Raw genomic sequence first — 24,577 nt, forward strand, 5'->3', positions numbered from 1 at the left:
CGATCTTGATCCGTGTCCGTCCTTTAGCGAGACTGTTCCGTGGAGGACTCGCCACCAAGGCAAGGATGGACACACACACAAGCCCCCCACCGGTCTCATACATTTCTCCTGGTGTGTCTGAGGGGTGTTCCCCAGACCCGTCTTTTATCCTCCCTCACAGAGTCTCAGATGTCAATCAGGTTGGGATGATGCAATCCCTCAACCTGACCACTCTGGCTGACCCCTGAGGGGTTTCAATGAATAGTACAGTACTCAATACACAATTCCTTCTCCAAGAGACAATAGCAGTAATCTCTCCCTTTGTCAATAGGAGACATTCCACCTTGTGTATTCTGCGTTGTCTCTCATCACTGACATGATGTGTATCTCTCTCATTTCCTGGGTATCAGACCCGAAATAATAGTGATCTTGCGATTCTCAAAAGGGGGGGGCGGGCATTGGTGATTCTGTACCCTTCTGCCCATCATATTTGCTCCTTTGTAGAATGGTGCGCCATCCCTGCCTCTGCTTTCGAAATGGTTAACTGCACCTGCGACCCAAGTCTGCCAATCAGAGGTTTTTGATTTTGGATATCAAAAGATTTTTTAAATGCCTTAAACCGATACCGCTCACCGAAGTACCTTTGGCTGTGACTGTGTGGATTTCATCTGTCATAGTCCCAAACAGGAACATTTGATGACCCCCATGGGATCTGCAAACATACAGCCACTACTTAAATGTGCCATCTAGATGTGACGCGATTTGGAACATGAAACTGGTGTAGGGCTTATACTATGAATGGTACGGCACTAGGGAGCCTCAAGTACAGAAGGCCCAAGGAATGGAAACATAGTTCATTGAAAGTGGTGTCACAGGTGCCAGGGGGGTGAAAAAGGCATTTAGCATGTGGGTCTTCATCAGCAAGGGCATTGGGTATAGTAGTTGGGACATTATGCTGGAGTTATTTAGGTCGTTGGTGAGGCTGCACTTGGGAACGATGCATATAGATTGACTCATCCTGTTATAGGAAGGATGTTGTTAAGCTGGAGGGAGTGCAGAAATGATTTACAAGGCTGTTGCCAGAACAAGTGGGCCTGAGTTATAGTGAGACTTTGGCCAGGCTTTGTTTTTATTCCTTGAAATGTCGAGGAATGAGGGATGAACTTACAGAAACATAAATAAGGTGGATAATAACTGTCTTTTCCTCAGGATAAGGGCAGACCCAAACCAAGGAGCATGGATATAGCATGAGAAGAGAAAGATTTAAAAGGGATTTTAGAGACAACATGTTCACAGAAGAAGAAGCTAAGGCAGGTGAAACACTGTCAGTTAAGAGGCTTTTGGATGGATACACGGAGGGACCGGGTTTTGAAGGATATGGTTTAAATGCAGGAAATTGGAACTAGGAAGTTGGTAGGTGTTAGCTGGAAAGGCCTGTATCTGTGCTGTATTGATCTATGACTGTAAACACAAATTAAATTTAGATCTGTCCATCAACATAAACCACTCCCCAACATGGGCCATATTGATGTTGCAATGCGAACCACTTCCTCTGGAGTAATCAATTAGTTGGTCAGAAACTTCCTGCAGCCTCACCCTGTCAGATAATTGGGCCCAATAAAGGCGAGCACCCGGCTACGGGCTTCCCGGTTATTGTTGTCCATCACTCTCACAGTGAGTATGCCTGTCGCTTGCCTGAGGCTCAGCTGTTACTTCGCTGCCTGCGTACTCACGCTAACTACAGTAATCTACTGCGAGTGCACGGAGTCTGGGGGGCTGTGGGGAGCAGAGGGTGTGCAGCTTCTGGGTGGCTGTAAAACTAATGGATGCACTTGCATAGTGTGTTATTGCATGTTATTAAATTTAAAACAATTAAAGTAATTTAATCTGAGAGATTATTGTTAGCCACTAGATATTGAGTTTCCCTGTTTCATCAAACTTAAAATTTTAAGACCATGAGTTTTGATCTCCATCTCATTTTCAATATTACCCCATATTTTTCTCTAGTATTGTTTGGGAGTAAAAGCCTTGACAACCATCTTCTAAATTAAGCTTTTGGAAGAAAATGAATTCCCCCATTCAAAGAGTTCTATCCCTTTAGCGCTGACTGCTTTGATCCTAGTACTGGCTTAAGTGTTTAAAAGAATTGTGTCTTTTTAAAAAAGTTTCCTGTGATGTGATCACAGTTTTATTGCATTGATCCCTCGCCTTTACTATAATTGCATAGTCTGCATGAGAATCAGTGGTTTCTTGCATTGTCCGTAAGTAACCAATACATCCGTTCATGTACTTAGTTTTGCCATGCCACTATTAAGCCCAGAAACAAAAAGTTAATAGACTGGCTAGAAACCCAATGCATACAAAATTTCAAACCTGATTAATTTAGATCCCTTTTCAGAATGCAAGCACAATGGGAAATGTAGGTGAGTGTTTAGATAAATTGTCGTGGGTGGGGTAGAAATTGTACATACGCTGTACAATGTTGATGTTGGAGATGAAGTCTTGCAGTTATGCTGCTACCAGAAAGTGGATTTGATTTTCCCACAGTGACAATGGTGGCATGTTGGAGCATTCCTTCCTTTAGTTGTGCTGTGTTTAATTTTCTGATACTTTGGAAATGTTAGTTCTGGTTAATCTGATGTTTGATTGCTATATTTTTCAATGAAAGTTAGTTGTTTTAATAAGAATAGACAAACATATTTTTGGATGAGTGATCAGTATAATTCTGCTGTGGACAAAAATTTTACTGGCAGCAGTGCAGAAGCCCCTGTCAGTTGTGATTCACTGGTCAAGATCTTAGAATCTGAAATATAAGAACAGATTTGATTTTGAAAACGTGGGTACAAAAATCTTGGTTGATGCTGTAAGTGGAGATCTGTGGGACAATTTGGGAGAAGTCCCTAGCAGAGCTGTTGTATGGCAGGCTTAGGATGAACAAGACCTACATCTGTTCTCTGATGCAGAATACTCTGTAGTTGGATTTATCCAGGTATTATAACACAACAGGATCAAAAAGCACTGTTAAATACCAGTGCCTGAATGTAAATACCTTTGTCAATCCTAGTATTCAAAAAAAGGAAAAGATCACCTGGCAAGAAATGGGACTTGGAAACTGTTCATTAAAGACAATAAAATATTAAGGTTTCAATTAAACATTTTCCCCGCTTTCCTCTTTCAGAGACATTAACGATGGATCATCTGACTGCTGCAAATGTCAAGTTTCTGGTTGACCTCTTCAAGCACTTGGATAAAGATGACAGAATTGTCAACATCTTTGTATCCCCATTTAGTATATCAAGCGCTCTGGCTATGGTGTATCTTGGTGCCAGTGGAAATACAGCAACACAGATGGCAAAGGTAGGTATGGCTTGAATGTTAGGACGTGTGGCTTTTAAAATATATCCAGCAGTTTGGAACTGGTTCACTGAAACACATTGAAAAGCTTGCCTTGCATACTGTTCATTCAGATCAGATTGTCACACAGTGTTTTGAGGCAGAACAAGTTAAAAGAATAACAATGCAGAATAAAGTGTAACAGCAACCAGAAGTGCAGTGCAGGTGAACAAAAAGGGCAAGATCAAAATGAAATAGGTTGTGAGATCAGGAGTGCTGAGCAGCCAGAGATCATGGTCCACATCAATACCAACGACATCGATAGGGTGGTTGGTGAGGTCCCTCAACGTGAGTTCAGGGACTTAGGTGCTAAGTTAATTTATACGACATTCAGCGTTCTGATCTCAGAATTGCTATCCATGCCATGTGCTAGCGAGGCCAGAAAGAGTTTAGCATGTAGATAAGGAGAAAGTGCAGGAGGGAGGGAATCAGATTTTTGGATCATTGGGTTCTCTTTCAGGGACGGTGGGACCTATACAGTTGGGACAGTTGAATATTTTATCATTTTTGGGCCACACCTGGAGTATTGTTTGCCATTCCAGTCGCACAATATTGGATGTATACGTAGAAAATTTACCTGTATTTTAAAATTTCAGGGGTAAGAAGAGAATGAAAAAGTTGAATTTACTTTCCCTAGATCAGAGAAGCTGAGATTCTGGACTAGTCCTGTTTCTGTGGTGTGATCTATGTGACTTGAGTGATGTGGACATAATTACAAGAAACAGGAAGGATCGATAGTTTAAAAAGACAACAATCCCATGTTGGGTGTGTCTGAGACAAGAGGGATGGGAGTTATTTTGGAGGCAGGTTGGTAACTGCAATGTGTTACATGAAGAGATGAAGGAGGCAGATAACATTCATGACATTTGAGAAGCACCTGATTCAGCAAGGCAGAGAAGGTTACAGACCGAATGTGGGTCAATGTTGAGGTACAACAGCAAGCATCGTGTGGAGTGGTGGGCCTCCTCTTGTGCTGGACATTGCTGTGGATGTCAAGCTGAGGCTTTAAACGTGAGTACACGTACCACCAAGCTCAAGGAAAGCTTCTATCCTGCTGTTGTAAGACTCTGGAATGGACCTCTAGTGGATAAAAGATGAACTCTCATTCTCTCAATCCACATTGCTAGGGCTTCACACTTAATTTGTCTTCCTACACTTAACTTTCTCTGGAACTGTGGCACCATATTCTGCATTCTCTTCTTTCTCCTTTCGTACCAGCTCATTGTGCTTGTTTATGGAATGATCTGTCTGGATGGTATGCATCCCGATCACAATCAAAATGCCACATTGTCAGCAGCGCTTGTTGTTTCTGACTCATTGATGTGCCAGTGAGTGATCTGATTTTCACCCACAGAACAATGGACCTCTGATATTCAGGCCGACAGCGTTTGGAGAATTTCCACAAACTGCTGTTACTTTGCTGCGACTTAACAAAACGCCCAGATACCAGTCAGTTTGAGGAATTTTGGTGATAACTCCCCTGACAAATACAAATAAGTTAGAAAGAATTTGGTCATGTACATGAAATTACACAAGTCAGTCCATCTTAACACATTTCTATAAGTACATATGACAGAAGAGCAGATTTAAACTATTTAGCCCTTCGAGTCTGCACCCCCAACCCATCATAACTGTTTATTGTCCCCCTCAACCCCATTCTCCTACCATCTCCATGTAACCTGCGATGCTCTTACAAATCAAGAACTTTTTAATCTCTGCTTTAAGTGTACCCAGTGATTTGGCCTCCACAGGTGTCTGTAGCATCGAACTCTGCACATTCACCAATCTCTGGCTAAAGAAATTCCTCCTCATCTCTGTTCTAAAGGCATGTCCTATTCTGAGGCTGGGCTCTCTAGTTATAGACTTCCTCACTAAAGGCAACATCCTCTCCACATATGCTCTATTGATGCCTTTCAATATTTGATAGGGTGCAATGAGACCCTCCCTTACACTAGCAAGTACAGACCCAGAACCATCAAACGCTCCTTAGACACTAATCCTTACATTCCCAGGATCCTTCTCAACCCAGCATGTCCTCCTTTAGATAAATCTGCTCATAATAGTCCAAGTGCAGTTAACCAATCCTCACTTTTATATTCTAGCCCTCTCAAAGTGAATGCTAACATTGCATTTGCCTTCCTTACCACCAGCTCAGTATGCAAGCTAGCCTTCAGTGAACCCTGCACGAGGGATTGTGCTTTGAGGCAGTTCTCAGAGTTGGGAATGTGGCCAATCTGTAAATGGGATTGGGTGGCAAGGGTGAATCAAAATGAAGCAGGGGAAAACAGAGGAGCCATTGTGTGAGTAGGCCAGTGGGGAGGTTTTGGCTTTAGTTTATTAGGCTTATGCAAGATCAGACTTGGGCAAAGCAAGTATTTGGTAAGTTTCTTCTACCTCTTCTTCTCTGTCCATTACTCGCCACCTGTTAGGGTGTGTCTCCAGGGACAGTGTTATGTTCTTTCTATAAGGTGTGGGACTTTTGGGAGACCTACAGCCTCCCAGATAACCACACGTGCTACATTTCTGTAGAGCATGTGCTAAGGAACTGGAGCTGAGCCTCGATGGCATTCAGCTCAAATGGGAGACTGGGGGGAATGATAGATAGGAACTACAGGAGATAGTCGCCCCGAGGTTGCTGGTTGCAGATAATTGGGTGACTGTCAGGATAAGGAAGTGAAATGAGCAGACAGTGCAGAGTACCCCTATGTCTGTTCCCCTCAATAATAAGTTTACAACTTTGGAAACTGTTGAGTGGGATGGCCTAACAAGGGGGAGATGCAGGGGTTGGGTCTTTAGCACTGTGTCTCAGAAGGGAAGAGAGTTTAACAGGACTGCACTAGCAATTGGAGGTTCTAAAGATAGAGACAAGATTGTGTGAGCATGAGAGAAACACCCAGATGGCATACTGACACCCAGATGCCAGGGTCAGGGATGTCTCAGATCAGGTCCATGGCATTCCAAAGGAGAGGGTGAGCAGCCAGAACTCTTGGTACATATGGGCATCAATGACATAGGTAGGAATGCCAAGGAGGTCCTGAAGAGAGATTTTAGCATGCTACGTAGAAAGCTGTAAAACAGGACCACCAGGTAGTAATCTCTGGGTTTCTGCCTGTGATCTGTGCCATTGAGGGTAAGAACAGGAGCATTAGGTATGTGGTTGAGGAACTGGTGCAAGGGGCAAGGGTCCAGATTTCTGGATCATTGGGATCTCTTCAGGGGAATGTAAAATCTGTCCAAAAGCAAAGGGTTACACCTGTAAACAAGCCGCCCAATATCTTTGGGGGCAGGATCGCTAGAGTTGTTCGGGAGGGTTGAAGCTAATTTGGCAGGGGGATAGGAACCAGAGAGATAGGGCTGAGGGTGGGTAGTTGGTTTGCAACCAGAGGCAGTGTGTAGTGTGACTGCTAGCAAGGACAGGCTGATGATAGGACAAAATTGCAGTCAAAGGAAAAAGGGGATAAAATCAGAAAGAAGTGATAAATACATGACTGACAGTACTATACTTGAGTGCACACAGTATTCGAATAATGTAGATAAACTTGTAGAAAAGAGATTGGCATGTATGACATTGTGGGCTTCATTGAATCATGGCAGAAAGAAGATGATAGCTGGGAGCTTAACATCCAAGGATACACATTGTATTGAAAGAACAGGCAGGTAGGCAGAGGGTGTGGCATGGCTCTGTTGGTAAAAATCTGAAGTCAAATCCTTAAAAAGAGTTGATATAGGACTGGAAGGTGTAGAGCCCTTGTGGGTAGAGTTAAGAAACTGCAAGGGTAAATAGACCCTTGCGTACAGGCCTCTGAACTGTACCAAAGGTGTGGGCATGAAAAGGCATGTCAAAAGGGCAAAGATGGGTAGATTGGGAAAATCATGTAGGTGCTGGATCTCAAGACGATGAATTTGCAGAATGCCTGCAAGATGACATGTTGGAGCGGCTCGTGATTGAGCCCACTGGGGGATCAGCTGTTCTGGATTGGGTGTTGCGCAATGAACTGGAATTGGTTAGGGAATTGGAGTAAAGGAACCCTTAGGAGGCAATGATAGAATTCACCCTGCAATTTGACGAGGAAAAGCTAAAGTCAGATGTATCAGTATTACGGTGGAGTAAGGGTAATTACAGAGGCATGAGAGAGGATCTGGCCAAAGTTGATTGGAAGAGGTCACTAGCAGGGATAATGACAGAGAGCTATGACTTGAATTGCTAGGAGCAATTTGTAAGATGTAGGATAGGTGCGTCCCAAAGGTGAAGTATTTTGAAGGCAGGTAGATGGAACTGTAGCTGACAAGGGAAGTCAAAGCCAATATAAAAGTCAAGGAGAGGGTATATATATTAGAATTAAAGTGGGAATTAAAGGATTGGCAAGCTTTTGAAAACCAACAGAGGGCAGCTAAAGAATACATAAAGAGGGAAAAGATGGAATGTGAAGGTAGGCTAGCCAATAATATTAAAGAGAATACCAAAAGTTGGATCTATAAAGCATCAAAGAGAATCAAGAGTACATACTGGATCAATACAAAAGTGCTGCTGGAGAGGTAGGAATAGGGGACATGGAAATGGTGAACTTACTGAATAAGTATTTTGCATCAGTCTTCACTAAGGAAGACACTAGCAGAATGCCAGAAGTTTGAGATGGTCAGGGAGCGGAAGTGAGAAAAGTTACAATTACTGGGGAGAAGGTGCTTGGGCAACTGAAAGATCTGAAGGTAAATACACCCCCTGGACCAGATGGTCTACACCCCAGGGTTCTGGAAGAGGTGGCTGAAGCTATTGTGGAGGCAAGAGTAATGATATTTCAAGAGTCACTGGATTCTGAAATGGTTCTGGAGCACTGGAAGATTACAAGTGTCACTCCACCCTTCAAGAAGTTAGAGAGGCAGAAGAAAGGAAATTATAGGCCAGTTAGTCCGATTTCAGTAGTTGGGATGATGTTGGAGTCAATTTTTAAGGATGTGATTTCAGGGCACTTGAAGGCACATGATTAAAAAGGCTGAAGTTAGCATGTCTTCCTCAAGGGAAAATCTTGCCTGTCTAATCTGTTGGGATTCTTTGAAGAAATATCAAGCAGGATAAACAAAGGAGAATCGATGGATGTTATGTACCTGCATTTTCAGAAGCCCTTTGAGAGGATGCCGCACATGAGGCTGCTTATCATGTCAAGAGCCCAAGCTTTTAAATGAAAGATACTGGCATGGATAGAGCATTGGATGATTGACAGGAGGAAAAAGGTGTGAATAAATGGAGCCTCCTCTGGTTGTCTTCCGGTGTCTCATGGTGTTCCACTAGGTCTGTGCTGGGACCACTTCTTTTCATATTATACCTCAGTGATTTGGAGGACAGAATTGATGGTTTTGTGGCCAAGTCTGTGACAAAATGAAGATAGTTGGAGGGACATGTAGTGTTGAGGAATTGGGGGCAGGGGCTGCAGAAGGACTTAGACAGATTAGGAGAATGAGCAAAGAAGTGACAGAAGTGAATGGTGAGAAGAAATAAAAGCCGAGACAATTTTCAAAATGGAGAGAAAATTGAAAACTCTGAGGTGCGAAAGGACTTGGCAGTCCTCGTGCAAGATTCCCTGAAGGATAATTTGCAGGTTGATTCAGTGGTGAGGAACACAAATGCAATGTTAGCATTCATTTCAGTAGGATTAAAATATAAAAGCAAAGGTATAATATTGAGGCTTTATAAGGCACTGGTTAGACCACACTTGGAAAAGTGTGAGCAGTTTTGATCCCCATATCTAAGAAAGGACATATTGATATTGTAGAGGATTCAGAGGAAATTCACGAGCATGATTCCGGGAATGAAAAAGTTTCCATATGAGGATCCATTGATGGTTTGGACCTGTACTCCCTGGAATTCTGAAGAATGAGGGGGTTTAACATTGAAACCTATTGAATGTTGAAAGGCCTTTATAGAATGGATGTGGCAAGGATGCTTCCTGTAATAGAGGAGTCTAGGAGCAGAGGGCACAGCCTCAGAACTGAACGATGTTCATTTAGAATGGAGATGAAGAGGAATTCCATTAGTCAGTAAGTGGTGAAAATATGGCATTTTACAATCCAAGTACTTTTTTCATGTTCACAGTATCTCTTGTCCGCTCCTCTAACTCTGGAAAATCCTGGAACTATTGCACTCCTCTCCTCCCAGCCTCCCACTTCCCTTCTGAGCCACTGAGGGAGACTCAGAGCCAAAGACCTAGAGTTCCCTTTGGTAGGTTCCACCCTCCCCAACAGCGTCCAAAGGAGCTGCAGCTGCATACACCTTGTAGAGATTTATTTATCAGGGAGAGAGGTCGCCCAGAGTTCCCACATCTCACATGAAGAACACACCACTAACCCTGGACCAATATGCCAAAAGAACAGTCTGAAAGTCAAGAGTTGTCTTAACAGTAAACTTTGTGTGGTGATCTGTTGAAGAAGGAATACTTATCTATTGTGGCAATTTAACTGAAAACAAAAGCTGATGCTCTGTAGAATTTGTTGCAAAATTCTCCAATTATTGATTCCATCTCTCTGTCTATTATCTTTATCAGAAGTAAACTCCTTATCGTTTGTTCTTGAGCTGATCTTATGATACAATATTTTCCTGTAAAAAGAATAATGTCATCATCTTTAATATGCTCCAATCTACCTCAAGGCATCAGCTGATTGTTAACATTCATGAGTTTGTTGACTATCGACAATGCTGCTGATGTTCTGCAGTAGATTAAATAGGAACACAACTAATGGAAATTTGGTTTATAGTTCCATCAAACACTGATACAGTTTCCTTCATTTTGAACTGGGTTACAAAGTGCACTTGGATTCTAATAATGAATGTTAACCTCATCTCTTAGGTGCTTGCTTTTGATGAAGTCAAGGACGTCCACTCTGAGTTTCAGAAACTTCAACTTGAATTGAACAACCCTCAAGCAAAGTACGTGCTGAAAACAGCCAACCGTGCTTTTGGAGAGAAGACCTACAACTTCCTTGCAGTAAGATTTTCTCTGGCTTAAATGTTAGAGGCTAAATTGCCAAAATGGTTTTGATAAACTGATCAAAGACAAATGAGATGAGTAAGAAAGAGGTTTTTGAATTTGGAAGGAAAAGTGGATTATTTCCTTAACGAGAATGAGCTTGGAATTTAATTTGGATTTCAATTGTGTTCTTCTAAAGGATGCCACATGAGAGATGTATTATAGACAGAAAGGAATCACAATATCCTGGTAGCAAAAAGTATTAACTGTTGAGCTGTAAACTAAAGGGCGGTTTGTAAGGGAAATTAATACAGGAATATTTACTGAACTGGGCATAGGAAGTCTCAGTTAAGTTTGTTGCCAAATGTCCAGGTGTGATGAAAAACATGTTTCCAGCAGCAACACAGGCCGAGAGCATCAAATGCAATAAACAGGAATTGATAAGATAAAACATAAATTAAACAAATTATGCATATTTTACACGAAGGAACACAATTGGAACGAAAAACAAAGTCCATTTTAGTACGCAGTTCTCAAAATGGTCTTAGTGTTGCTAAGTTGTAATGATCAGGGTTCTGTTGGTTGGTTGAAGGGAAGTAGCTGTTCCTGAATCTGGTTGTGTCAGACTTCAAGCTTCTGCTTCTCATGCCCAATGGCAAATGTGAGAAGATGGCATGGCCTGGATGGTGGCAATCTTTGATGGATGGTGCCTACTTCTGAAGGTGGAGAGGGATGTCCCTGTGATAGATATGGACAAGTCTGCTGCTTCCTGCTCATTCCAGTTGCTGTATAAGATTATTTTGCAACTACTCATGATTACATCATCAGTTTAGTTTTTCAAGTTCTGAAATATGGTGTACATTTGGTAATGTGATTTTTTTTATATATGTAAGCTTGTACCATATGAAACTTTTGTATTTGGATATCAGTTGTAGCCTGAATTTATTTTGAAAATATAATTTCTGTATTGTTTGAGTGATTAATTGAATTCATGCTTTTGTTTAATTGTAAGTAATATGTACTATAAATGTCTATCTTTGTGCTTTACAAATATTTTGCAACAGTTCATGATCTTTTCTTTCTGCAGATTTTTATCGGCTGAATTCTGTATTTAAATCTTATCATTTTCTGGCCCATAAAGTAAGGTCTAAATGCCCTGGCTTTAGATAGCATTGAATTGTTGTTACAGACTATAACTAGGCTGAACATGTATTATAATATTAACACCTGGCTTTTACATCACTCAACTAAGATTTGAACGGCAAAGTTGAAAAAATTTAACCCTTGCCCCTCAAGTTCAATATTGTTGTGCATTTTGGTAAGAAATAAATAATCAATTGGTACAAATCATGAAAGTGAGGTTTATTTTGATCTGTTGTGACCCTCCAGACGTACCTTGCTGATACACTGAAATACTATCAGGCAGAACTGGCTCCAGTTGATTTTCTTACTGCAGCAGAAAAAGTCAGACAGGAGATCAACACCTGGGCGGAAAAACAAACTGATGGTAAGTGATGTTGGACAATAGTTGTGGCCAGGCACAGACATGGACTTCTGCTGCCTTCAGTCTTCAGAGTGAGCAATATTTCCCAAGATTATTCAACAGAACTATTTTTTCCTTCATGTAGTACCAGAGCATACATGACAAGACTAGGTGCTATCATCCCTGTGAAAGTGAGATGACATGCTTTGAAAGCAGTGTACTTCTTCTTGGTGAAGATACATTTCCACAGAGCTGACATATCAGGTATCCCGAATTAGGACTATAAGACCTTAAGATATAAAGGAGTAGAATTTGACCATTTCACCCATCGAGTCTGCTCTGCCATTTCATCATTTCCCTCACAGTCCCAATTTCCTGCCTTCTCCCTATAACCCTTCATGCCCCGACTGATCAAGAACCTATCAATCTCTGCCTTAAATATACCCAGTGACTTGACCTCCACAGCTGCTTGTGGCAAAGAATTTCATTGAATCACCACTCACTGGCTATAGAAATTCCTCCTCACCTTTGTTCCAAACGAAAATCCCTGTGTTCTGAGGCTGTGCCCTCTGGACTTAGACTCTCCCACCACTGGACGCATCCTCTCCACAGCCACTCTATTGAGGACTTTCAACATTCGTTGGGTTTCAATGAGATCCCTCCTGATTCTTCTGAATTCCAGTTAGTATAAGCCCAGAGACATCAAAAACTCCTTCAGAAGTTAGGATCAAATGGAGCACATGAAGAGTGTAAAGGAAGCCAGGAAAGAATTAAAGAAGAGAATTAGGAAGGCCAGGAGGGGTCACGAAAAGTTCTTGGCAAATAGAATTAAGGTGAATCCCAAGGAATTCAATACATACATCAAGAGCAAGAGGATAACTACGGAGAGAATGAACCACTCAAGGATAAAGGGGGGAAGAACATGTGGAATGTGAGTGGTACTGAATCAGTACTTTGACCGTTTTACCAAGGAAAAGGATATGGAGCAGCAGGATATCAGTGCTGAGTGTATAAAAACTTTAGGACATTTAGAGGTCTAGGAGGACAAAGTGGTGGGCTGCCTAATGAGTATTAGGGTGGATAAGTCCTCAATGCCTGATGGGATTTACCCTAGGTTATTGAAGGAGGCAAGAGACAAGGTTACTGGATCCTTGACCGGTATCTTTTTGCCCCTTAACATCACCTCCCTGAACAAGAAGATACAACAGCATCTGCACTTCCCTCAAAGACTGAGGCAAGCAAGGCTCCCACCCCCATCTTAACAACATTTTACAGAAGAACCATTGAGAGTGCCCAGACAAGTTGCATTTCCATCTGATATGGGAGCAGTTGAGCATTGGACCATAAGTCCCCACAAAGAACAGCTGAGAGGATTATAGGGGTCTCCCTACCATCCATTAGGTACATTATCAGGAGTGCTGCTTTTGCAGGGCCCTTAATATTATCATAGATCAGCACAACATTGTGGGCCAAATAGACTTCCTGCACTGTAGTGTTCCATGTATGTTGTGAAATTTGTTGTCTTTGTGACAGCAATCCAATGCAATACACAATAACAGAGAAAATCATAAATTACAGTAATTTTATATATATATATATATAAAATAGTTAAATAAGTAGTGCAAAAATTTAAAAAAAGCAATAGTAAGGTAGTATTCATGGGTTTAATATCCATTCAGAAATCAGATGGCAGAGGGGAAGAAGCTGTTCCAGAATTGTTAAGTGTGTGCCGACAGTTGAATTTGTGATTTTGCTTGTCAGTCATGATTGTGTCATCCTGCCTTTAGAATACTTCTTCTTTGGGATGTATCCTGTTCCTTCAAAATTAATCCCAGAAACTCCAGCAATTGCTGCTCTGCCATCATCACTGCTAGTATTCCTTTCTATTCAATTTTGGCCAGCATCTCTCTTATGCCTCTGTAATTACTTTACTCCACCATAATAATGATACATCTGACTTTAGCTTCTCCTTCTCAAATCATAGGGTGAATTCTATCATATTATGATAACTGTCCATGAAGGGTTCCTTTACCTTAAACTCTCTAATCAATTCCGGTTTATTGCACAACACACAATCCAGAATAAATGATCCCATAGTGGGTTCAACCATCAGCTGCTCTAAAAACACATCCTGTAGGCATTCTACAAAATCCCACACTTGGGATTCAGCACCAACCTGATTTTCCCAATTTACTTGCATATTGAAATCACTCATAACTATCATAACGTTGACCTATTCTATTTTCCGTTTTAGTTCATAGGACACATCTTTGCTACTGTTTGGAGACCTGTATATAACTCCCATTAGGGTCTATTTATCCTTTCAGTGTCTTAGCTATATCCACAATGTTTCTACACCTTCCAATCCTATGTCACCTCTTTCTAATGATTTTATTTTATTTTTTATCAACAGTCACCCCTCTACCTACCCACCTGTCCTTTCAATACAATGTTTATCTTTGAATGTTAAGCACCCAGCTATAATCTTCTTTCAGCCATGATTCAGTGATGTCCACAATGTCATACATGCCAATCTGTAACAGTGCTACAAATTCTTCTACCTTATTCCATGTACTGTATGCATTCAAATATAACAGCTTCAGTCCTGCATTCATTACTCTTTTTGATTTTGTCCCCATTCTATATTGCAACATCCGGTGCTCTGCAGTTTCTGCTCTATCATCATCCTCTCCTTGCTAGCAGTCTCACTACACACTGCCTCTGTTTGTAAACCAAATACCCCATCCTCTGCCCTAACCCCTTGCCAAATTAGTTTAAATCCTCATGAACAGCTCTATAAAACCTATCTGCAAGGATCTTGGTCCCACGCGTCCCTATTTCACAGGTCGTACATTCCCAGAAGAGATCCCAAGGATCCAGAATCAAACCCCTGCCCCCTGCACCGCTTCCTCTGCTGTGCATTCATCTGCCAGATCATCGTAATCTTACCCTCGCCGGTGCGTGGCACAGGCTGCAATCCAGAGATTACTACCCTGGATATCCTGCTACTCAGCTTTCTACCTAGCTCCATAAATCTCTCTTGAGGACCTCCTCAGCTTTTCTGACTATGTCATTGGTGCCAATATGTACCAAAACTTCTGGCTGCTCACCCTATCCTTTCAGAATGCCATGGACCCAAACCAAGACATCCCTGACCCTAGCAGGGAGGCAACATACTATCCAGGAGATCTTTATTGAGTCCACAGAATCCCATCTCCATTCCTCTAACTATGGAATATACTAGCACTACTCCAGTCCTCTTCATCTCTCTTGTCTTCTGAGCACCAACACCAGACTCAGTGCCATAGAATGGATCTCTACTGATCCCTCCTGTAGGTTTAACCCGTCAGCAGTATCCAAAGTGGTATAGGTACTATTAAGGGGAATGGCCGCAGGAGTACTCTGCACTGGCTGCCCATTTCCCTTTGTTCTCCTGACACTAATCCAGATACCTACCTCCTGCAACTTCCCTGTAGCTCCTATCTATCACTTCCTCAGTTGCCCATATGAGGTCGTCGGGCTGCAGCAGCCATTCCTAAACACGTTTTTTGAGGAACTGCAGCTTGGTGCACCTGGTGATGTGGCTACCTAGGAGGCTGGAGGTTTCCCAGATTTCCTACATCTTACACACAGAACACAGCTCCCTGAGCCATTCCCACTGCATGAACCGTGCCCTAACAGACAAGAATCTCACCTCACCTAAGCACGATGAGTTATTGCCACACCAGCACTGGCCTACTCACTCAATGGGTGCTCTGTATGCCCTTGCCTCTTTGTTATTTGCCTTTTCTAATGAATCCAGTTCACTGATTGACCAAAAACAGCCACGAAGTGCTGCCTTTTTAAATCTTTAATTGAGGACCTAAGAGAAAACATCACTTCTTTTTGAACTCCTGTGGTGCAGAGTCAATGAAACAACACAACTAGAGTTGGTGCGTTACTTGGAATCTGCAAGGAAACGTGTCTCCATGCGCCAGATTTCTTTGTCCTGTCTAGTGTTAGAAGTCAGGGGCTTGGGAGACTCAACAATATGTGCAAGCCATGAATCTTTACATCTTGCAAACGTGCTAAATATTGTCTTTCACACTTGCAGTGTATGTCATGTTGTTTGTTTTCTTGTCTTAATTGATAGAATTGTGTCTTTTTCTCCCTCCCTCTCACTGAACCCACTCTTTAGGCAAGATCACAAACCTACTGGCTGAAGGATCTGTTGATAACAGGACAGGGCTTGTTCTTGTAAATGCCATTTATTTTAAGGGAAACTGGCACACAAAATTCAATAAAGAATTGACATATGATGGAGAATTCAAAATAAAGCAGGTAATGTGTGAGTGAGCAAAATCAATGTATTAACAAATATTGATCTCTATGTCACAGTCAATCAATAAAGGTGTGGTGTACCCAGGAAACAAAATCCTGGTGTTTGTAATAATAATTTGGGAATCTGTTGCCCTTGGCAAAATACTTCCCTTGAAAGGGTGATGTCAGGGTGGCGATGGAGGGGAATTGACAGGTTGGTGGCTTATTCTGTCATGTGGGGTGAAACAGGATGTCCGGGTGGGGGGGGGGATCAAATCCAGGATTGTACAACTGTAAATGAACCAGAGTGAAGCAGAGAGAGTGGGGTGAAATGTAAGTAGACAGTGGAGGGGCAGAGCCAGCAAGATGAAGTAGAGTGAATCACCTGGGTACTGAAGGGAGCACTAATATTTGTTAAAGCACTGTATGACACTGTGACTCTATGAGTCAAGGATTTCACCAGGGCTTGAGGGCCTGAGTTATCGGGAAAGGTTGAATGGGTTTGGACTTTATTATCTGGAGAGTAGGAGAATGAGGGGAGATTTTATTGAGGCAAACAAAATTATGAGGTGTATAGATAGGGTAAATGCAAGCAGGCTTTTCCACCGAGGTTGGGTGGGACTAGAACTGGACATCATGGGTTAACTTATTTATTTAGAGATACAGTGTGCAACAGGCCCTTACCACCCAGCAACTCACCTACTTAACCCTAGCCTAATCACAGGACAATTTACAGTCACCAATGTCTTGGGGGTGTGGGAAGTAACTGGAGCACCAGGAGGAAGCCCACATGGACATGGGAGGATCGTATGAACTCCTTACAGATAGCAGCAGGAATTGAACCCTGATCGCTGGCTCTGTAAAGCGTTGTGCTACTGAGGCACTCTGTACCTCATCCCGGTGCTTTCTATCCCTTAACGCACTGGCCTCCATCTGTGCCACACCTCTTGATTTATGATAGGTTAAGGATGAAAAGTGAAATGTGTATGGGAAACAGGAAGGGGAACATCTTCCCTGAGGCTGGTAAGAGTGAGGAATGAGCTTCTAGTGGAAGTGATGGATGCAGGTTCTATATCAAGTTTTAAGACTCGTACGTGGATTGGAAGGGTATTACAATGGAATGGTCCAAAGGCAGGTTGATCGGGCTAGGCAGAATAATAGTGTGGCACTGACTAGATAGACTAAAGGGCCTGTTTCTGTGCTGCAGTTCTCTTACTCTAATATGTTGGTCACCATATCTACTTACTGTGTGCCTGTTTACTTGAATGAGCTAAGGGGTTACAGATTTGAACTTTGTCCCACATGACTTTACACATGAGAATGTAACATTAAAGATGACAGCAACAAACGTGTTTTTATCTTACTTTGGAAAGAGAGGAAAAGTTGAAAAGAGAGCAAATTTTGCATTTTGATTTGGGGCTAGATCTGGTGCAATTTGGGATCATTTGAAGTTCAATTACTGCTGTCGGAAATAATGTTTTTTCTCAGTATTTGCAAATGTTCAGCAACCTCTCATGTTAGGTATACATGTAATACCTTTGCCATTCAAAACTAACACTCCTGAGAACGTAGCCAAGAGAAGTTTGATGTTTATGCAAAATGGGGTTTAAGATGCTGTCTATACTCTAGGCATAAGACTTTAGAGGATCACGGAGACCCAGACCTTGGTAGCTCCTATTAAAGAACTGAAGTAAATCAAATCAGATTTGCCAGCTTCAATACATCACCCCACTGCTTCCTATCCCTTAACCAGCTCTTCAGGGGAACAGTGGCCTTCCTTTGTGCCACACCTCTGAATACATGTATACTTAATTAAAGATATTTGATTCAGTTTATGGTTTGTGCCCAAATCCATCCTTATCTGTACGTTACCTGCCATCTCAATAATGGTGTAAAGAAATAATAATATTTAATCTCACACAAAAAATATCAGTCATTGTGGGATGAAGAAAACCTTGATTTTGTAATTCTTCTTATTAAATAATTTCTTTTTCAGGGAAAATATGTCGTCCAAATTTGTTCATTCTCTTTTTCTCTTGCATGCAGCATGAAACAAAACCTGTGCAAATGATGAAGCTAAAAAGCAGGTTTGCCTTCACTTATATTGCAGAAGTTTCAACCAAGATACTTGAGCTCCCCTATGATTATGGTGAGCTTAGTATGGTCATCCTATTGCCAGATGTAAATGATGACTTCACTGGGATGGAAAAGGTAAGTCTGCAGCTTTAGTATAACTAATTAATTTGAAATGTCTTTCAGGGGAGAACAAGAAGTTGGGTTCTATCTTCAGTCCGAACAAAAGTAAAAAAAAATGCTTCTTGATTTCCTCATTTGTAATGTAAAATGTCAATCCCTGCTGAAAATAGAGAAACCATTCAAGAGGACCATCACAGTATGGCCTAAGGATGCAGTCTCTGTGCTTCAGGACTGTGGAAACTGTGTGGTGGTTTCTTTCGAACTTATAGTCTTTTAACATCTTTGGACTATTTTTACTGTGCCCATGGTCTGTTTTTTTTAAATCAATTATGCTATTGTTGACACTGTTGTAACTATATGTTGTAACGATGTGGTTTTGTGCAGGTCTTGTAGCTTTAGTTTTTGGTCTTGTTTGTCTGGTGGGATTGGAGATCCTTTCCCGGGAATGCGCTAAGATGGTAGCACGATATTAATACGCAGCAGCCTCTCCGGACTCTGGATTGGGGATTGCCAAACGTTATGTGGATTTTCTGGTGTAGTCTGTTTTGTCCTGTGTTTTTGTGATATCATTCTGGAGGAACGTTGTCTCATTTTTTAACTGCATTGCATTTGTGGTTTCTAAATGACAATAAACTGAATCTGAATCAAGGTGGCTGCGGCAAATGGAGAAGACACAAACCTTGAGGGATATCCCTTTTCTGTCACCAGCTTCATGAGTATATGTATAGACAACATCGATACCTCAAGAACAGACATCTCGTGGCCCAACCTGGCTGACTGCTGAGGTGTGATTTGTAATAAACACCCGTGATGCTGCTTTCAAGTCTCAAAGCAGCCAAGAGAAACCTCAGCTTAGGCAACAGGAGGACAAAGATGACCTTTGATCAAGAACTTCAAGAACACCTGCCCGATAACAATTCCTGGAGTATTTGGCCGGGCATCGGGTGACTACGCAAGAGACTGACTAAAGTGTGGACTGTACCAGTGGCACGTCCTTCTCTGATGCCGTAAATACTTCTACACATGCTTCGCGACGTGAAACGTAACGCCGACCACAAAAGCTACTCCCCTCCTAGGTGAGCAGCCACTGTCTGTGACAGCAGCAGACATGAGAAGGACTCTGCAGAGAGTCAACTCTCATAAGGCAGCCGGGCCAGATAGAGTACCCAGGGAGCGTGCGTGTCAGCTCACTGACGTCTTCAACACTTCACTCATACAGGCTGCTGTCCCCACTTCAAACCAGCCACCATTATCCCTGTACCAAAGACCTCTACACCTTCAGAACTAAACAACTACTGCCCACCTGCACTGGCGCCAATCAGCGTGAAGTGCCTTGAACGGCTGGTAACGGCACATCTCAAAAACTCCATTTTTGTCAGATTGGACACTCACCAGTGCCAGAACCATTCTACAACAAATGCCATAACATCTGTCATGCACCTGACACTGACACACCTAAAAACCAAGGAGACTTGTGACAGAATGCTGTTTCTGGATTTCAGTTCAGCATTCAACACTATTGCCCCACAGACCTTGGTGAACAAACTCCTGCTCCTCAGTCTAAATACTCCACTCTGTGTCTGGGTGTTGGACTTCCAATTCAACAGACCTCAGATGGTCAGGAAGCACAGCAGCTCCTCCCTCCCCATCATTTTAACATGGGTGCCCCTCCCATTGCAGTGTACTAAGCATATTGCTGTAAACACTGCTCTCTCAAAACTACATGGCCAAACACCCCATAAATCACATTGTCAAATTTGCCAATGATGCAAAAGTCTCATCACCAACAGCAATGCGACAAGCTACAAGGGCTTGTGCTAGGAAAATAATATCTTTCTCATTGTCAATAAGTCAAAGGAGATGGTTATCTACGTCTGGAGAACTCGCATTACTCACACCCCTCTTTACAGCAGTGGCATAGCAATGGAAACTGCGAGGAATTTCAAACTCCCAGAAGTGCACACCTCCCATAGTCCCAGAGTACATTCTACACAATCAGGAACGGTCACCAACTCCTCTTGCTGCTGAGAAGGGTGAAGAGCACTGGCCTATGCACCATACACACGCCATTCTACAGATGCGCGGTAGCGACCACCCATGGCGTGGGAAATGCACTGCAGTGCACAGGAAGGCTCTGCAGCAGGTAGTCAAAACTCTCCAATGCATCAGCAGCACCAGCCTACTGACCATCAAGGACATACATACAGAAAGGTTCCGGAAAAGGACCAATACGTCATGAAGGATCCCACCCACCTTTCGCATAGACTGTTTATTCCACTCACATCAGAGAGGAGGTTACATAGCAGCAATGCCAGGAAATCCAAACTCAAAAACAGTTACTTTCCCCACAGTTTGTCTTATCAAAAACCTCTACTCATTAACCCTCCTGTCCATAACCCCAATCACCTTTACTTTATCATATATTGTCACTCACCTTATATACAGACACTCTGGTGCGTTTGCTCACCTCTAACTACTGGTGAGACCTGAAGCCAGGAGATAGAACAAAACCAGGGTTCAAAATAAATATTTATTAATTAAAAATGAGCAACTACAAAAATCTAAAGACTCAGCAGTACATGCCAAAGCATGTATTCAAATAGTTTATCCAAAAACATTCGAGACATTGATAGGAATAATGATATCAGTGGAAGTCAGCCTGTGATTGGTTGTCAGCTGACCAATAGGTGTTGACTGTATTGGCTTGCCATTACACCTTCCCCTTGAAGATTTGAGCCTAGAATTGATTTGGATTGGAACTACTGGCCATCAGTCCCTCTCACTGTTTGCAGGCTGTCACTTTCTTATTGTGAAGCTGCTTGTGGTTGTGCTGGCGCTGCTGGTTGGTTCGGTCAGAGTAAATCAAACTCTTCCAGGAGGAGATGAAGGTCCAGCTCTGCCCACCGATCATGCGCCTTTGGGAGCATGTGGCCAGCGATGTTTGCCTGTGATACCATTGTACCATTCATTTGACAATCTGACCTGGTATGCAGGAGTCTTGCCCATTGTGATACTGTCTGGCCCACACTACAGCTTCTGGCTTTAATGACTTCACCCTTGACTATCTGCTATCATGGACGTTAGACTCTGTGACACTGTCGTTGACTTCATCAATAATAACTCTGGTTATTTCAGATAGGTGTCAACCGGGGACAAAGTAGGTATACCCACTGATTGGACCAGTGAAATCAAAATGTACAGTACTTGACTCCAAGTCCAGTAGCCAGAGGCCATGGTTGTGAATCAGCTCTATTTGTCTATGCCCATTCAGCTTCTTGTCGAGGCTTTCATTTGGTCAATGTCCAGGTGAGCACAGTGGAATAGTTTCTTTTAGTTGAGGCGTTCATGGAATCACTATTCTGTCTCCAACATAAAGCAGGAGTCCACAGTTGAGAGCAATGTATGATATCGGTAGAAAGATAAACATTTCCCTTAACTTTAACTGGCCATCCGTCAATGAAATATCTGGAGATATGCTGAAGAAGAGGATCTGCAGCCATTTCCACTACGACTGTGACAAGGTTGTATCTAATTGCTGAAGACCTTCTTTAGCATCTGATATAGCCCAGTGGACTTTGCAATCAATTGAAATTTCATCCACAACTGCCACTTCCTTTTCAGTAACCTGTTGGATCATAGTTCTGGGGAGGGCTTCTGCCTGTCCAAGTTCCTGGATTGACATGTACTTGATTTTAAAATTGTCCTCTAATTGTTGCCCACCTTGGTAAACGGTCAGCAGTATACACTTAGACCCAAACATGGACAACAGTAGCTTGTGATCAGGAAGGAGAGTAAAAGGTCTGCCATAACGCATCTTCAGGAATTACTTCACAGCAAAAATGCTTCCCAAGTGTTCCTCCTAGATTCTGTCCATAGTTCCCTTTTGCTACGATCAGTGATCTTGTGATTGATGGCACCAGGTTGAAATGCAGCAAGAGCAGGTCGAATGACAACCTATTCCTGTTCTGACCAGAATTCACCTGGCATTACTTGGATATTTCCACATGGCACCTTCGTTGAGCTCCCTCAGCCGGTGCATTGCCGGGAGAAGTGCTGAATAATGACTGATCATCCCAAAACATAATTGTGAAGTGCTGAAATCTGTTTGATCCTTGTCCATCACAATGATGTCACCAAGTCAAGCAGCAATGCCATCAGTACCACTCTGCATGGTGTCCATAAGCTGCTGGAAAACGGAAGGAACTGCTTTTCCTCTGAAAGGCAGATGGAGGAAGGAAAACAACCCCTTATCTTCTGTAATGTCGTCACCTCCTCGACATACAGTTAATCTATGTATTTTATGTATTTATATTTATTGTTCCTTTTCTTGTGTATTTTGTTGTTCTGCATTGGATCCAGAGTAACAGTTATATAGTTCTCCTTTAAACTGGTGTACTGTAAATAACAAAAACAATCTTGAATATGAGACTTTGTCGAGCTGACCTATAGGAATGGCCTCTGATAAAGCTGAAATATACTGTTTGAAATGTTTTTGTTAATTCTTGACATTGATATAACGTGGTGGGTAGATTTGTTTGTGTGCATATTAGAAACAGGAATAGGCCACAGATAGCTTTGTCCTTTAATAACATTGTGGGTTTAAATGTGACAACAGGGCTGACCTTTTGGTACATTAGGATCATGGCAGCTCCCTGAGGAACATTCGTCCCTCTAACTCTCTTGTTGACCATAAAGTCTGCAAATATTTCTCTTGTGTAAACCCATCAGCTCCCCTTTGACTTTAGTCTAGGTTAACAATCGATAAGTTCATGGATGACTGGAAAGAAAGGGAAGTATGAAAACCATATGATCAGGTTTTGGTTGGAAATAATATAGTTGCAAATATAGTTGTTTAAATTTCTTGTATGTAAGTTATTATCTGGACAGATTAGGAGTAAAATTTTCTTGTTTGTTTTAAGCTTCAGAATCAGCTGACCTTTGACCATCTGATGACTTGGACCAACCCAGATAAAATGGACAAGATAGAGGTTGCTGTATTGCTGCCCAAATTCAAGCTGGAAGAGAAATATGATCTTGAGTCTGTCCTCCAACAAATGGGGATGGTGGATGCTTTTTGCACTCATCAAGCTAACTTCTCTGGGATGACTAGTGCAAATAATCTTTATTTGTCCAAAGTAGTCCAGAAATCCTTTGTGGAAGTTAATGAAGAGGGTACCGAAGCAGCTGCTTCAACAGAAGCAGTGATATCAGTGCGATGTAGAAGGCCGGAGTTTGTAGCTGACCATCCATTCCTGTTCTTCATCCGGCACAACAAAACACGCAACATTTTATTCTTTGGAAGGTTCTCCTCTCCTTAAACATGGTACCATTCAGCTGCAGCATTTTCAATCCTTATCAATTGCTTTTATTCCTAACATTTCCCTTGCCCAGCCCACCCCACGATGTCAATCATGAGATGAAGAGTCTATGGTTGGAGTGGAGAGTTCTCAGATGCAGAACATACAAAAGAAAGTTCTGTGTGAGTCTTCCTATTGCTCTCAGTTTTGTTAAATTAGATATCTCTTATCTGATTCAAACATTATTTGTGGCAGTGACAATATTTCCCGCTCCGCTCCCTCTAATTAACACAAGATATTTTCCAGTCATTTGTATCTGAAACTCACATCAGATTTTCACAGTTGCAGTATCTTCCTAATTCTCACTTAAATTCTCCAGTTCTCCATTTGTCCTGTTTGCTCCTTTAGCCTGCTTGCTGTTACAATCTGAATTTATGTAAGTGTTCTGGGTTAACATCCCAACCTTACATGAGATGCTTTATTTCTGGACAAATTTCACTAGGCTGCCACGTCATGTAATGAAATGCACTGAAGTGCAATGACATGGAATCAGTGAAGTTTCAGTGCAAAACTTATCCACTATTCAGTGAAAAATCTGAAAGTTAATATCCAAAGTAAGATGCAATCAAGATTGTGTCAGATGCTCTACGGCTAACGCTCTTCATGCTTATTATCGATCACTGAAATAAAAATTGACTTTTGTGAATGATTGTGAATGTCTGAGTGGAATTCTTGAGCTCTCTTTTGGGATACTTTACATTGTTTGAAACTAACACCAGTTGCATTTAATCATGGACATCAGTGTTAATTATTGCTTAAAGTTCAGTAAAATATAATCATAATTTCAGCTTGAAAACTCTTCATCACATTTGAAACAAATGCATATGAAGATTAAAGCTGCAGGGAGGCAGTGAGGGGGAATGTCTTAGATAGGGGAAAAGCAGGGTAACTATGGAGATAAATTGTAAATA

At 42.0% G+C, this 24,577-nt stretch overlaps 1 protein-coding gene across 1 annotated transcript; it reads left to right on the forward strand.

The window, feature by feature from the left end:
* Positions 1-1,640: 1,640 nt before the first annotated feature.
* On the forward strand, positions 1,641-24,302 carry LOC132378676 (leukocyte elastase inhibitor-like). Its single transcript, XM_059945781.1, has 7 exons — positions 1,641-1,653; positions 3,158-3,336; positions 10,212-10,349; positions 11,721-11,838; positions 15,992-16,134; positions 18,160-18,324; positions 23,229-24,302. Exons 2-7 carry the CDS (start codon positions 3,169-3,171, stop codon positions 23,625-23,627), a joined length of 1,131 nt encoding a protein of 376 aa, XP_059801764.1. The 5' UTR covers positions 1,641-1,653; positions 3,158-3,168; the 3' UTR covers positions 23,628-24,302.
* The last annotated feature ends 275 nt before the right edge of the window (positions 24,303-24,577 follow it).

The sequence above is a fragment of the Hypanus sabinus genome, chromosome 20 (genome assembly GCF_030144855.1).
Source record: "Hypanus sabinus isolate sHypSab1 chromosome 20, sHypSab1.hap1, whole genome shotgun sequence".
Taxonomy (NCBI): Eukaryota; Metazoa; Chordata; class Chondrichthyes; order Myliobatiformes; family Dasyatidae; genus Hypanus; species Hypanus sabinus.